The sequence below is a fragment of the Styela clava genome, chromosome 9 (genome assembly GCF_964204865.1).
Source record: "Styela clava chromosome 9, kaStyClav1.hap1.2, whole genome shotgun sequence".
NCBI lineage: Eukaryota > Metazoa > Chordata > Ascidiacea > Stolidobranchia > Styelidae > Styela > Styela clava.
The window spans coordinates 393,323-409,884 of NC_135258.1; the positions used below are offsets into that span (position 1 = coordinate 393,323).

The following is a 16,562-nucleotide window of genomic DNA, read 5'->3' on the forward strand; positions in this document are numbered from 1 at the left end:
GGTATTTCTTCCCCACAAGCATATTCGTTTAACTTTAATTACTGTGAGATGGCAGTATGGCACTTATGATTTTGTCTTATTTGTACCTTACCATGCTTTGAGCAAACCTGTTCAATGAAATAGGCTTAACTTAATCAGCCAATTATTGACTTTGAACTGTCTTCAGTTATTTGTCTTCTGTCTTTCACAGTGATGGGATCCATGAACCTGTCTTTTGAGTCCAAGCCCCCATTATTAGAGGCCAATGTATGGCCTTATAATTATTCTAGTATTAAGAAAAAAGAAAGACAAGAGAAGGCTACACAATGACAGTAGTTGTTCATTTCTAATTCACTGCTTTTGTAACGCTCAATCTAATAGTGAGTCGTTCATTCATTAGTACTAAATAAAATTAATGGCCATAAAACGAATATGTGTGGAAAGTATTAGCCAACAAAACATAAAATGTTACCGTAATTAATACTTTTCAATAATTTTTACATAGATGTGAAATTTCATAATGTGTAATAATACAAATTTACATAAATAAATGTATAATATTGGGCTCCAGTATGAGTACAATTATGGAGGTAGCAATAACTAATTTTACTAGCAATTGAGAGTTCCTACTTTTGAGAGACCGCATACTACGGGAGTACCCTTCAAGGCTATGTTCATAATACATACATGCTGTGGTTATTTTATTGCCTCAAAAGCCCTAATCCCACAATAAATATATCTTGGATATACATGAGATAACTAATTATGTTATAATAAGGTTACCGGTAAGTAATATTACTGCAGCAGAAGTTTAGGTCGGCTGACTACCGGGATTAAAAAATACAAGGCAGGATCATTTGAAGTCATAGCTAGGTTGGTTTCGTGGGCAAGATCCCGGAATATATATTCACCTCCTGTTTGCAGAAGGATTTAGTGTTGTTCCCTGGGCTTTGCTGTTGCTTAACATGGGTGGATAAAGCATTTTTAGCGTCATATTTGTTGTTTTTGAATGATGGAAATAAATATGACATATACTGGTAATGAGTTGAGTTGTAAACTGGTTTGAAGAAAATGTATTCAATTGTGATGTTTCTATTTTGAACAAATTCATTTCCTGTATCCATGTAATGATCTTGCAAAGAAGCAGTCAACAAAGTTTCCAAATTTGATTGTAACTGATTTTGATATAGAAGAGAATTTTTCTAATTATATGCTTGCAGCAACAAGTAACAGCAGGCCATTCACATAAATAACGACCATTCCAGGGGCCATCCCATACCTGTCACTCTGAATAAAGTTATGTAAATATCTGCAAGTAATTTCCACATATCAGGAGTGAAAGTTGTAAAGATACTCCAATGAGATGAAAAAATATTTTTGAAAAAAAAATGTTCGTTCATAAGCCTGGTTGCGAGGTTTCAATGAATCAATTCCAAAAAAGTACCTGAAAGAAGAATTACTATAAAAATTCACATAATAGAATAATTCATGAGACATTTTATGCAATGTAAGAAAAGAAATACAGCAAGAAGGGCTTGTGCCTTGTTGTGCCTAACGTTAGACAAAAGTGAAAGTTCAAGAATGAGGCATTTATAAAGGTTAGTAACATTTAACAAGTTTGTACTGTGGATGGGTGAGAAAAAAGGAAAATATCCCATTTCCGAAGCATTGCACTTTGGAGTATATATAAAAATCTAATAGTATCTATAATTATTAACTTTCCCAACTACAGAAACCTGGTTATTCAAAGTTAAATTCACATCAATTATAAGATGTTGATAGGATTCGCTGAGATTTGCATGTATTGCAATATTTTCGGCCAGTAAGTGATGCTTTCGATCAAACAATTTTAGAGAACATGGTTTTATGCACTGGGGAATACATCATTCTTGTCAATGAGCACACTTGTGTTTCTCCTACCTGTGTAAAAACCATAACTGACATGGGCAAACTTCGGCCAGTGGGCCAAATTATTCAGCCCATTGAGTAATTCATTCTAGCCTGCCTGATGCTGCCACATCTGCACTAAAACCAAATTTTGAGGTTTTAGCTAGGAAAAAGCTCATGAGTGTGCCCGAGATATCGATATTTCTCACTAGAAGTTGTTTCCCATATGTACATATTTAAAGATAATATGATAAAAATCATGAAAATTAATTTTGAGCGAGAAGTACAATTTACGAATATCAGATATGACGTTAAAACTTAATTGTTGTGTTTAATTTTACTAGAGTGGTTTGGACTACCCTCCATACCCAATGATAATACCCAAAACGCATAACGGTTTCAAATCTCTTTCTATCAGAATTCACAATTGCGAGGATTTGACGTTATCATCGTACATATTACCAGCTTTTTTATTTCTATGAAATAAATTTGAAATGAGGTTTTGGTTCGAAAGGTTAATTGACGAATAACTCTGAAAAGTGATCCAAGAGTCTTGCTGCACACTAACACAAATATATTTCTGTAACGTTTTGTCTATTGACCAAATCATTAGTATAACTCTGAAAAGCCATTGAAGTATATAATTCTGCTGCCATGCATCGTGTTGTTGAAAATATTATTTTATAAATAGCTCAGTAATCTAATACATGGATTGACTCAATTTCCTGTCCCATATATTCCCATCTATAGATTCGATGCGTTTGAGCGAAACCTGACACGTAAGGAAATGAGTTGCAGTTTACGCTCAATCACACTATGTATAGTGACAAATATTTCAAGCATACAGTAATTTAGTTTACTATATATTTGTGAATGTGAAATGTCTGAATATATATGTCAGGTGGGACTGGGAAACATTTGTTAACAGGAAATATAAATGGAATTTTCTTCTTGTGTGAAATACAAAATTTGACATAATATATCATTATAGTAGACAACTAACACATTGTTAGTTTTCTAATCGAACAAATCTAAACCCTGGTTAACATAAGGTACGAGAATATCATTCAATCACAAAAAAGATATTTAGTAGAAAACCAATTTGTATTTATTAGGTTATAACAATACCCATACAATAGAGAAAGCCTAGCATCTTTACTACCAGAGTTTATTTATTAGTAGAATTAGAGGAAATGTTAGGGCAACATGAAAAATCATAAATCGAATTGTAAATAATAAAAGCAGTCTAGTGAATATTGGACTGACTGATTTTGTTGGTGCAATAATTGGTTATTTGCTGATAAACTGAAATGTCAAACCAACTCAATGCACATTTTTCTAACATAGGAATTTTGAACCAGACATGGAGCAATAAATATCCTGAAAATTGGAAAGCTATCGGTTCGGATGTTATAACGAATTTCTTTCTTGAGCATATTGCGGATATCATGTAGCTTATTGGCAACTTTATGCGACGCTGTTTGCTATTTTTCCTGATATTCTAAAATTTACAGAAATCACGCTAATCTTTAAATCTGGTGATAAAGACAAGAACTGAAAATTATCTAACTATTTCCATTATTTCTAGTCTCTTTAATATCCGTTTGCTCTCTTTCAGTCTCTTATTCAGTATGGTCTGGTTGCATGGGGATATTCGGTTATTAGCAAGTTGTCAAAAAGCTTATGAGTTTGACAAAATAAACCTGTAACGTTATTAGTCAATTCCTGACCTTGTACTAGTTGTACTTTATTTGCCTCGAATGCTACCAGCATAACTACCCTAGATTTCAATCTATTGTAAGTATATTGACTCCGGACTTTATACGTAATGCTCAACTCTCTCTCCAAATTTATTTTTTGAAACGTAAAGGTAAAACTGGCAGAACAGCATCAAATGATATATGCACTAAAAAATTTCCCAATTCTAAAGAACATGAGAAATATTGTTTTTCAGCAAAATTACAGCAACATCCCACTTGAGCGTTTATGTTGCGGTAATTTTGTGATATTGCAAGGTAGCAACAAGTGATTTTGTGATGGTTTTGGCCACCACTGATTTTCCTATCTGTTTTCTTTATTGTTATTTCACCACGTTCCTCTATATTTCTCACTAACATTAAGGTTAGGCCAATTTAACTTATCCTACCATACACAGAAAATAATTAGTGGTGGGATGATAACAACATAAGACCGTTCATCCTAAAGTGAGCGAAAGTGGATACTAGAAGATGTGTACTAGAGATTTATCTTATGCAATCTTTTACAAAATTGGAATTCACTTAGCTTATATTATATTACCGATATATATATATAAAATTTTAATAATATTTCATTTTTTATATTATTGAACTTTAAATGTTTTTCTTCATCCCACACTGGTCTGGTTCACATCCAGGGTTTCACAACTTCCAGGCTGAACTTCAGAATTCCTATGCTCTTTATGAAAAACTTTTTGACTTGTAAAATTCTTTTCATTGATTTTCCTGGCAGTTTTGATTCATATTATTTTATGACCTTTCTGACCTTTATGATAAATTTCATAAATATTTGTGCGGCATTTAATTTTTTTTCATCATTCACTTCAATTAGAATTTACGAAGGCATCCTCTAAGATGTGTTGGGGTGCATTTTTAATTTTAGTTTTATCAACTTACAAGTTGACATTTGAACAGGTGTAATCCAAGTTTTTAATATGGAAAAATGACAAATAAAATATATGAAAACTAGTTGAGCTAGTTGTGATAGAATTTTATATTTGTGGCATCAAAACTATATTACAGACTATATGGTGTAGAGCAGGGATACTCCATTATTGTGACCAAAGATCTGTTAAGAATGCTTCAAAATTGTTGGCGTCCGCTCATTTCAAAAACTTTATTACTCTTTGCACCCGAATATATAATTTTGCGCTTTGGAGGAAAACAAATAACTTGATTCATGGAAAACTGAAAAAAATAAAAAATTTAGAAATAGTAAAGAAGAAATAGTATTATTTGGCCATGTAATGGCAACACACCAAGGGCTAACATTTTGATAATCCCACAGGAGATAGTGATAATTATTATTTATGCTTTGGCGTTATGGTAGATTCCACGCTTGTTTTAAAATTCCACTGTTATTAATATTATTATTATGTTATAGGCCAATTGTCTGCATGTTTTATGGTTTACATATAACGTGTAAATATATCAGAAAGCATGGAGATAGGTTGTGTGTTTAATGTATAACTAACATCGTACACACCATGCTTACATATCAGAACCAAACAAAGCATAAGAAAAAGTAATTACGGTACTTTGAATTTATTAACTATTGAAGATTCATATATGTAGTCTGTAGAAGAAGCCATGACTGTAAATTTTACATATTTATCTCAAGGGAGAGAAAAGACGGCTTTTCATCCGTTTACCAGTTCGTGCCGGGTAAGGAATTGGTTAGGTAAATATTTTTCCAGATGCATGGACTTTATGGTGTAGGAAGTCGGGACTGACCAGCGTTTACGTCCGTGGTTACTAAACAGAGATCGGCGGACCTTTTTGGGTCCGCGAAACAAATATGTAATATGGCATATTACATATATAATATAAATAAATTGAACATGAATATTATGAAAAATTGAGTGCTTACATTCGCTGTGCATACAGAGGGCTTACAGAGCTGTGGACCTGTGATATCACAGAAAGTTCAATTCATGCCACCAGACTGGAAGAACACATGTCATTAGAGTTTCGCTTTATATTCTTTTTTTCGTTTCACTATATGGCGCATTGTTTTTTTGTTGTGATCTTTTAATGTTTTGTTTTAGTGCACAAGGCCGAGAATCATTAAAAATTTTGCAAGGGGTCCGTCATGGAATTTTTTTCAAAAAGTTTGGGAACCACTGGTTTATGTGGAACACTCTACAGCGACGAAGAGTACAACATTTCAGTGGCGAGCGTATTTCTAACGCTTAGTACGATGAGCCACACCATCGAGGCATACTTACATGAAATGCAATCTGATGGAAATATTAATTTCATATAAGGCAAAACAGGATGGCAGTGAATGCAAAAAGTGTTATCTCTCTGTGTAGCTCTGTAATTTATAATGAACTTGTCAGCTTTAAACTGTCATGTGTAGTCTGGCATTAATTTTTGTTAACATGGGGTTGGAATGCATGCTATGTTTATTTTTAATTTGTTTTCCCAGGCTGAGATTTTTTGTTTTCATTGTTTCTGTAAATATATCTTTCTCTGACTTTTTAAAATTTGTTATTTTATGTTCAACAGATATTAAATATTATATATAATTATACTTGAAAGTAGTACTCGGCAGCATATCTCCCACGCTTCGACTTTTGTCTGCAAAAAATGGAAGATCAAGATCAACCACAAGAGGGAGCTAATGTGAACATTACAGGTATGTATTTGTTATTATTAAATCCAAAAATTTCAGAACAAGCTTGTCATTTAGAACAAAAGTTATGTTTATATCTTTCTGATGTTTGATCTCTAGTTGTACTATTGCTAAATATTTTTATTTTCAGTTTAACGACTCAAGCTCTGTTAGAAATTAATTGAATATTATGATGCAAAGGACGCTTATGATAGTTTGAATCATAAACCTATATTTTTGTTATATCAGAAGAATGCATATTATGGGTTCTTGAATAAACTTTGTTCCAGGGGCACACATCGATGAACTGCATGCAGGACATGTAAATCAGATTGTTGCTCAGGCAGACGTAGTTCAAGCTCAAGCAGAAGTGATTCATGTAGACAATGTGAACCTTCACATGCATTTTGGAGATAATGGTAATTATTTTTAATATGAATGAATAAGGTGTGAACGCCATGTTCATACATAGTTGAGACATACGTACATAGTTAATTGAAAATTGAAGTGAAAATATATTTGTCTTTTTTTTCTCACTCAGTTACTGATAAAAGGGACTATTTGAGGTAGATAATCTCAATTGGATTTGTTATTTGTCGCAAACAAATTTTTTAATACTAGCAGTACACTAAGGCAGTTTTTATTTTTTTATTGGATCTCTGCTCTAGGAGACCCTTGTTTTTAGTCTTTTTGTCTGTGTTCAGCTGTAGCGTCTAAACTACTGTGCCGATCTGGTTGAAATTTCTCACATGGGTTATGCTGTCACCCTGGTTATGTGCGCTTCACTGAAAGGTTGAATTGGTGTTTTATTTTCAAGACATCAGTGAAAAAATGCACTGATCCGCCACCCTGCCCACGTCTAGTTTTTTCACAATTTGTCAACATTATCTTGTAAACAACTTCGAAAATTTAAATTTGGAGATTGCTACTACTCGCTGAAGTAAAAACTTTTTTGAACAAGCCATTTTTTGTTTCGGTAATCCCACTGGTGCAGCTTTAGAAAATTTATTGAACATGATTAATTATTAGCCTCAGTACATCACTCATGAATAGGATACCAATGAGACGTGCAGTGCTAAAATGAACTGGCAGTTTTGTTATCCCAGTCTCTGCAGTACGCTGTCGTTATAGGTGCAATTTTGCTAGATGGTAAGGGTTTACTGAAATGCTGGTCACCTCATGAATCAGCGGAGATCTTGGGCGGCTATCAGCTTGTATTTTCTATGGTTGTGTATGTAGTATAAAAATAATTATGCTTGAGATATCTTTCAAAAGGTTTCCGTAAACTAGTGCCTTTGATACTAGAAAGACATGACCTTTGTTGTGGCGAGTGTTATTGGTAGATTTATCGTCACCAGTCGACAAGTGTTTATGAAATATGAACTGGCGCTTGACTGATTAGTTGTTTTGTGACATGAGTAGGGTTTAAGAAAGACAAATTTAGGCAAATAAAGTTCGTTAAGGTGAAATGAAATTTTTTTTATTACGCTTTCCTCAAACCTAATAGGACAGCCCCGAAATACTAAATGAAAAAACGCGGTAATTTTTTAGAGGAAAATCTGGATGGTAGTTTTGGGTTTGAAAAATTGTATTTTTATCACACAACATAATTCCGGTATTGTCTAACTTTATACTTTAATTTCAGCAGCACCACCTGCAGCAGCACCACGAGCTGAACTACAACATGATGCGCCTGCACCACAACATCAAGTGCAGGATGATGCACCATCGGCCAAACCAAAAATGAAAAAAAAGGGAATTTCCTCTTCTTCAGGTATGAACCAAGAATAATATCGAGTATTTTCACACAGAGCAATATTTGACTAATTTATCCCATCTTAGGTGAAGTGGGGAAACCAAATATATTTAACCTGTGGCACTGACATAGTTTCAATGCTCTAATTCAGAGGTTCTTAACTGGGGGTAAATTGGACTTGCAGTTGGGAGACATTTTGTATGCAATAAATTCACACTTATGTTCACTAGGAGAATATAAGTTTCATTACATAATCAAATGTGGCTTTTGAGCATGTAGAGCAAGTGTGGGCAAGTTACTTTTTTGAGTGGGTCAGTTCCAGATAACAGACTTGCTTATTGGGAAAGAGGCTCAATATGAAACTAGGAATTAAAACAGTTTATTTGCAAAAAACTAGCGTAACAGATAATGTACAACAAACTCTATTGTACCAAATGACACAATGATAAATCGGACTAATGTAGGCTACTGCAGGCATCCAAAGGTTTGTTCAAATCAGGCTTGAAGCTGCTTGTGCTGATTTTTTAGACCACTCGTAGGTTTGAATACATTAGAGGAGATTGATTTTTGCCTTAGTTAGTCTTCATACTTCGGAATAATAATTCAAGTTGCGTTTGAGGTATATGTGAGGACGGACTGGAAGTAGGCACTTGAAAATTAGTTACCTTTTTAGGCATTTTAGAAAAAAGGAAAATGGACATAATTAAGATGATGAATTAGTTGGAAATGTAAAATTAAATGTTGATGTCAGGTCCAGTTGGATAATTTGTTTTAACATCCATATTTACGAAGTGGTATTAGCCGGCTTAAGCAAGATTAGAAATTAAATTAACCGAAATACTTTTGTAAAATTTGTCATTTTGGTATGTTAGCAGGAACCATGGGCAAGATCTCCCGGAATTTGAAAAGTTCATTTAGTGACGCCGGACAACATTTCCAAGAAAAACAGCACAGGTCCCGCGATATCAGATACTTGAATAGTGAAGTGGCATTCTGAATATTTAGTATAATGATAAAATCAAAGGTTATCAGATATAACAATGTATGAACACGCCACCGTTTTTTTTTTTTTTGGTCAACGATCCTGGCTCCCAAATAAAAAGAAAATTATGGAAGGTGTCTGCCCATGAGTCTGGGAGCTAGGAGGAAATTACAAATTTTCCAGAACTTCATTTTATCCTCTGATCTGGTTTTCCGGCTTCAATACCATTGAATTTTGTATGTCATGAAATCTTTGCGAAACTGAAACTCAAATTATAATATAAGCGAGGTATATAGTTACAGTAAGTTATAGTTGTTTCATCATTTCAACCCTCTAGCACATTGGTTCCCAACCGCCGGTCCGCGGACCAGTGCCGGTCCGCGAAGCATTTTTGCCGGTCCACGAGAAATTTCGATATTTTGTTGATTTATGCCGCCTAAATTGCTGTAACGAAGGCGAGGTTGCGTTGGTTTATTACGCAATTTCTCTTTCGACGTCATATTGCGACACAACTTGGCGCAGAGTAATCATACTTTTCAATTTTACGGCACCGATTCATCTCGAATGCGCTCCAATCTCTTTACCGAAGACGAGGTTGCGTTGGTTTATTACGCAATTTCTCTTCCGCCGTCATATTGCGACGTCTTCCGCGACATTTTGGCGCCGAGTAATCACACTTTTTGCTTTTTCGGCTTCGATTAAACGTGAATACGCTCCATCAAATCTCGCATGATTCAGAAACCTAAAAATTGGCACGCGTGCTTTTTCTGTTCTGCATGCTTTTCCTGATTAATATGGCCATACAAATAAAACGTTATGCATATTTCTTTGTTCAAACCAGAAAACAGTCAAGAAAAGTATAATACTCCAGTAAAATACGGCAGGTGGTCACGAGGCGCGCAAAAACGCGTGAGCCGCTGACATCTTTTCCAGTATCTTGAGCAGACAAAGTAGGATTTTGAGCCTGGTGCCAAGTTACCGACGACTTTTTCATTGTAATGTAAATTCATTTCGTTTGAAGCATCGATCAATTGCTGAGGGATTAATATGATAAACCAGATGAAAAAGAAAAAGCTTGATTCAAATTGTGATTCTACGTTACAGTCCAGATTTAAAAAAAGAATCACTGTCACAATTTTGGATATCTCTTGATAACGAATACCCATCGCTAAGTAATCGAGCAATCAAACTGTTGTCTGTATTTTCAACGAGTTAATCATATTTTTATTACTTATATATAAAAATATTTTCATCACTAGCTTTAATTAAAGCGAAGCAAGAAAATTGGCTGCCCGCCGCTGCAGAGCTATACATGTTGCAGTAACTTCCTTGAGGCATCGTCTGCAATCCTATATTGGAAACTAAACAGCAGCAAAATTCTCACTAGAGTTAATTGCGTTTGTAAATGATTTGGCATGTACATATTTTTTATGTGAGATGTTTTATGTGTGCCTTTCTTACACATAATGGCTGCCCAGCACTGCATTTCATTATGCAAATATATGGTATTATGTTATGTTTCACCCATTTCAATTTTTGGCCGCCACATTTGATAGCTTTCTTTGTGTGAGCTTTTGATGTGTCTTGATGCATATTGAGTGCCCGACATTGTATTGTATTACGCAAATATATGTTATTCTTTTCTGTTCCAGTCATTTCAATTTTTTGCCGGTCCGCGAGTACATTTAAATTAAATAATATGTACTCGTGGACCGTAAAAATTGAAATGAGTTGAACAGAAAATAATAACATATAATTGCGTAATGTCAAGCAATCACTATGCTTTTAGAAAAAAAGGCCTACTCAAAAACATTTTACATGAGCAAAAACTATCAAATAATGTTTCGACCAAGTATTGAAATGGATGGAATATAAAATATTAACATATATTTGCGTAATAAAATGCAGTTCTGGGCACCCATTATGCGTAAAAAAGGCACATATCTCACATAAAAAACATATACATGCCATATCACGTACAAACATAATTATTTCCAGTGAGAATTTTGCTTCTGTTTCGTTTTCAATACATGATTGCAAACGGGGCATCAAAAAAGCGTTTTGTAACTCTTAGCTCTGCAGCGGCTCACAGTTGATTTATTTGCTTAGGTTTAATTAAAGCTAGAAGTAATAGGTTGAAAATTCGAACATCAGTTTGATTGCTCGATAACTTAGCGATGGTATTCGTTATCAAGATAGCTCAAGTATAGTGACAGTGATTCCTTTATAAATCTGGACTGTAAAGAAGAGGTTTATCGGGTTCATCATATCAATTCTTCTGCAGTTGATCCACGCCCCCCAAAAAAAAGAATGAATATTACAATGATAAAATCGTTGCTAAGTTTCACCAGACTCAAAATCCTGTTGTGCATCCTGTTGGAAAAGATCTCAGCGGCCAGTGCTTTTATTGTGCGTCTTGTGACCACCTTCATGGTCGCAACAAATTCCGGTTTCGCTGGGTGTCAAGGTGAAGCTCTGGAATTTTATACCGTTCTTGACAGTTTTCGGGTTTGAACGAATAAATATTTATAACCTTTTATTTGGATGGTTATATTAATCAAGAAAAGCATGCGGATCGGGAAAAGCACACATGCTAATTTTCAGGTTTCTGAATCTTGCGAGATTTGACGAAGCGCTTTCGCGATGGATCGTAACCGAAAAAGCGAAAATTTTGATTACTCGGCGCCAAGACGTCGCCAGACCATTAATACCGAACTTATTAAACAGCAATATGATGGCGGAAGTGAAATTGCGTAATCAACCAACGTAACTTCGTCTTATTAATCAAGAAAAAAGCACGCATGCTGATTTTCAGGTTTCGGATTCTTGCGAGATTTGACGAAGCGCTTTATGCTGCCTAAATTGCTGTACCGAAGGCGAGGTTGCGTTGGTTTATTACGCAGTTTCTCTTCTGCCGTCATATTGCGACAACTTGGCGCAGAGTAATCATACTTTTCAATTTTTCGGCACCGATTCATCTCGAATGCGCTCCAATCTCTTTACTGAAGACGAGGTTGCGTTGGTTTATTACGCAATTTCTCTTCCGCCGTCATATTGCGACGTCTTCCGCGACATCTTGGTGGAAGTGAAATTACGTAATCAACCAATCAACCAACGTAACTTCGTCTTATTAATCAAGAAAAAAGCGCACATGCTGATTTTCAGATTTCGGATTCTTCCGAGATTTGACGAAGCGCTTTCGCGATGAATCTGAACCGGGAAAGCGAAAAGTGTGATTACATGGCGCCAAGACGTCGCCGGCCCGAACTTATCAAACAGAAATATGATGGCGGAAGAGAAATTGCGTATAATAAATCAACGCAACTTCATCTTTTCGATATCTGTAAATCGATTGAGACGACAGGAAAACAAAACGACGAAATCTCTCGCGGACCGGCAAAAAAGCTTCGCGGACCAGTGCCGGTCCGCGGACCAGCGGTTGGGGACCACTGCCTAGCACGAGGAGGGATTTATCACATACATGCATTAAACAGAGCGAATATGACTCCCAATCCTATGATGTTTCTCTGTGCATGTTCGTATTCATGAAAATTGTTTAAAAAGATATTATTCTGAAAAATTAAAAGAAGTCATTGAATTATAATTTAAAAGTATGTATCGTCAGTACTGTTTAATTATTTCACCCATCATACTGAATAGGTGTAGTAGGATGAAAAATAGTTTTTTTGTTTCATTTTTTTTTTTAAATTTTTTTTTATCAAATTTTAGTTTTTTAATTTTTTTGCTTTTGATATTTTTTTTTCATTTTAAGCGTGACAACGATAGGCAACCATAGAATACCAAATATGGAAATTTTTCTCTCTATCTTTATACAACATTTATCATATTAAAATTCAGGTTTGTCATCGCATATGCAAAGCAGAGAGCAACGCAACGTAAATTTAAAAATAAGCAATGAAGATGTGCTTGTGGCAGGTGAATGTATTTATAGTTTGTTTTCATATAGTGCTATTGGTTTCCAGTTAATCGAAATTCGAAATGCTACATTTAGTCAACATGGAGGCAACACTGAAGCTTTTATAAAATGTGTCAGATCCGCCTTGCAGTATCACATACTATGACTTTTTTTATTACAAATGAAATCGGTGGAAAGTTGACATGGTAGTTTTTGATACAGAGTGTTATCTCACCTATCTGGACTCCGATATGTTTTCATACTCTCTAAGTTGATAGTTCTCTCTAAACAGCTGCGTTGTCTGTATCACGAGATTTGACATGATGCTGCTTTTTCCACTGTCAATAAATTTCATTTTATAAGTTCATCCCTTTTCATCATTCTTCATTTCAGGTTCTGCAACATATTTGCAAGCAGAGCAAGATGCCAATGTTGATATTGCTTCATCGAACATTTACATGACTGCAGGTAAGCACTTGGTAATTAGATTGTTTGTAAGTTCTTGAACAAATTAGTCCAGTGGTGCCCGGACTTTTTTTTATTGATCCATATTTAAAGAATAAATTTTGTAACATTTCACGTTGCAAGAATATGCTCCAATACTAAACGTGTGTAGTTGCGTGATTGTACATAGGCAAAACGTGAGTTGACAAGTTTTAACACTTTGCTATTTCCCACATTTCAATTAATATTGATAACACTTCAATACAAAATAAACAATTAAATTTCCTAGAAAATAAACTGTATAACTTCTAATTCTTTGTTTTAAATGAAGCAACCCAATAATTCTCATATTTATTAGTCATGACTTATGAGTCTTTTAATTTTATTCAGCAAAGTCTGTTTGGATCAGAACATGCTTGTTTCGGGAGAAGCATAATAGTCAAATAAATTTATTGTTAATAAAAGTAGCAAGAGTTCTAAACAATTCATTAACTCAAGCATTGAAAAAATTGCGAGTCAAAGTTGATAAGAATGTTCGGTACATCTGTTAACTGCTGTCGTTGTAACCCCGGGGTGTTTCTCTAACTTTGTACAATTGGCATAAATCACTAAACGGGTATGTGTATTATGGATGGAGATTGGAAATTTCTGATGCTCCATATTCTAAAATAATCTATGTATCATGTATTGGTGGTATATTATACTTGAGGCCTCTCTATATAAATTTTTTAGGTGAAGCAACGATAACTAAAGGGCAAGGAGCAATCACACATTTTCATGGCCCTGTCAACATCCAAATAGAACATACAGGTAATTATTTTTTTATGGGGATTTGGCCAAGATAAATGTCACAATGCTATTGCTTGCTAAATTTGATACAAAATCAAGCATGGGGGTGTGGCGCATTGTACTAAGCGTTAGGAACACACTCACCACCGCACCTCTGGTTAATCTGCGTTGGTTCGTAAGTTTTAATCTCCTGGAGATATTTATCTGCTAGATCTCCAACTAATTCCATACCGACATTAACTGGTAACCGGTCGAGAAGTCATGGTTGATTGAGCGGCCAAACATGTTTATCCTATCCTAGAGTTTAGGCTAGGGTGGTCCAAGGTTTTCGGCTCCGGGGGCCACAAAATTATTTTTGCATTGCTCACGGGCCACAATAATGCCAAGAATAGGTAAACAGTGCAATACAAAACAAACACTTTTATTGTGCAAACACATTGATCAGTATCAGGTTTTTATCAGGCAAACCAATGCAAAAACCAGTGGTATCACAATCACTGTTCTAATACAGTTTTCTAGTTATGCACATAATGCATTTTTACAATTCACACTATACCATATTTCAACTTTCGTATAATATTTTTTTATTTCTCTCCAGATGCAGCCCCTTCACAGCCTTCCACGTCATCAGTCCCAACTGGAACGCCTGTTCAACCATTGTCAGATACAGGCACAGCCATTGCTCCTGTGTATAAAGGAATTTCATCAACAAAAGGTATGTTTTTGCGAATTAAAATTATCAACCTTGCTAGGTCCAACAAACTTCTTACTAATCACTAACTAATTGTGTCTACAAGATCAAGATGAACTTACAAGTGTAACATATGACTTGTAAAATATTGACGAGTCACGTTTTCTTGATTTATTCATTGTTAAACACTGCAATTTAATTTTTGCATAACAAGAGTAATTATCTGAATCACAGCTCTTCCATGTAACCGCCTCACGATCTTAGGAAAGTTGAAATTTTATGGTTAATTAAGACGAACAACATTCATTTATTCATCATCTTTATATGGCTTGGATCTAAAAAAGTCAATACCACACAAATTTTCATGGTTTTGCCTCTACAAACTATTGTAAATCTATCATTACATTGACATATGCTTTTTTTCAGGCTTCTTCCAGCAAGTTACAGAGAAACTTTTTGGAGGTGAACACCTTTAATTTAATGAAAAAATTATTAATAAACAAAAAATGACGACCCAGAAGGATGTGTACCAATATGGCGATAACTACCGTAATTTTGTTTGCCTAATCTACATCAAGTTGTGTAAATGGACTGAAACCTATGGCTGACCCTAACCTGGTACACATACTTCGAGAGTAGCTTACCCAAAAAAATAGTGTTTCTTATGAACATGTCAAAGTGTTAACTTAACCACTGGTTGGTTATTACTCCACCACTACGTCCATGCATCTGACACAAATAACGTGTCAATTATTCTCATTCTTGACATGGACTGGAAACCGAACGCGGGCTAATTTTCGTAATTTGGCGAAGCTTTAAAACTTTTGTATTTTATGATGAATGTTTTCCGACCCTTAACCATAGAATACTCTTCTTATACCTTTACATTAAAAAAATTCTGACGCTTGTTTTGAGTGTTTTTGCCAGTTGACGATTGCAAAATTGGTTTACGTGTTTCATAACCATAATCTGGATAATTAGCTTTTTTCTAATAAAGAGCACTGGCTCTTTTTCAAATATATCACAGCTATTTTGGACTAATTTTTAATTACTGTGACTAAACTAAAACTACTCGCTGTAGGGTGGTTCACGTGATCACTGGTTGGTTGTGGCTTCCTCCACCATAAAGTCCATGCATACAAAAACAAATACCCGGCTATCAAAATTCATACCCGATACTGACTGATAACCGTATGCCATATGGATAAGCTGTCTTATTGATTTTCCGTTCTTCCCTCCAGCATAAATGTGTAAAACCTATTCTATATGTAAATACTATCCTTTTAATATCTAACTTAAAGTCTCCTTTTAATCAAAATCTTAATAGAAATCTTCTGTTCAGGTGTGAGAAGCTTCATTGATTATTTCAATTGGAGAACATGGAAACAAACAACAGTCAATGTTACAGAAAGCTACAAAGATCAAAACTTGGAAGAACCTGAATTTGAGGTCAATCCCAAGTTAAACAAAGTGACTGGTTTTTACAGAGGCCAGATGGCACCTGATGTCACAGAGTACAGGAAGGAACAAGACGACAATGATGAAGCGTACTGCACGAAGCGTTCTCGTCGCTAATGAACTGGATAACGAATCTAAAGCAAAACTGGGATTGTTCGCTCGGTTGCTCAGGAAACAGAAAAATGGATTCAAATTTGTTCATCACTTGAATTTCAGAGACCTTCTTGTTTCTTATGGTTTAACACCAGAAGAAGCTTTAACTCCGTGTACTCTGCTTTTTGGAAAC

The 16,562-nt window shown here is 35.0% G+C and overlaps 1 protein-coding gene across 3 annotated transcripts; it reads left to right on the forward strand.

Moving 5' to 3' along the window:
* Positions 1-6,132: 6,132 nt before the first annotated feature.
* On the forward strand, positions 6,133-16,535 carry LOC144427273 (uncharacterized). Of its 3 annotated transcripts, none has more exons than XM_078116176.1 (9): positions 6,133-6,264; positions 6,531-6,659; positions 7,886-8,014; positions 12,837-12,914; positions 13,288-13,362; positions 14,071-14,148; positions 14,726-14,842; positions 15,245-15,280; positions 16,161-16,535. In XM_078116176.1, the coding sequence occupies exons 1-9, from the start codon at positions 6,216-6,218 to the stop codon at positions 16,391-16,393; spliced, it is 924 nt and encodes a 307-aa protein (XP_077972302.1). In that variant the 5' UTR covers positions 6,133-6,215; the 3' UTR covers positions 16,394-16,535. The 3 variants fall into 3 exon arrangements, with proteins under 3 accessions (XP_077972302.1, XP_077972303.1, XP_077972304.1); XM_078116177.1 differs by having other exon boundaries at positions 7,889-8,014; XM_078116178.1 differs by having other exon boundaries at positions 7,901-8,014.
* Positions 16,536-16,562: the final 27 nt, after the last annotated feature.

What these genes read in the sequence shown, in the direction of transcription:
- LOC144427273 (XM_078116176.1), top strand. Translation starts at nt 6,216, where the DNA reads ATGGAAGATCAAGATCAACCACAAGAGGGAGCTAATGTGAACATTACA. An exon ending in CATGCATTTTGGAGATAATG is followed by an intron (nt 6,660 to 7,885) that starts GTAATTATTTTT and finishes CTTTAATTTCAG; the next exon opens with CAGCACCACCTGCAGCAGCA. An exon ending in GGGAATTTCCTCTTCTTCAG is followed by an intron (nt 8,015 to 12,836) that starts GTATGAACCAAG and finishes ATTAAAATTCAG; the next exon opens with GTTTGTCATCGCATATGCAA.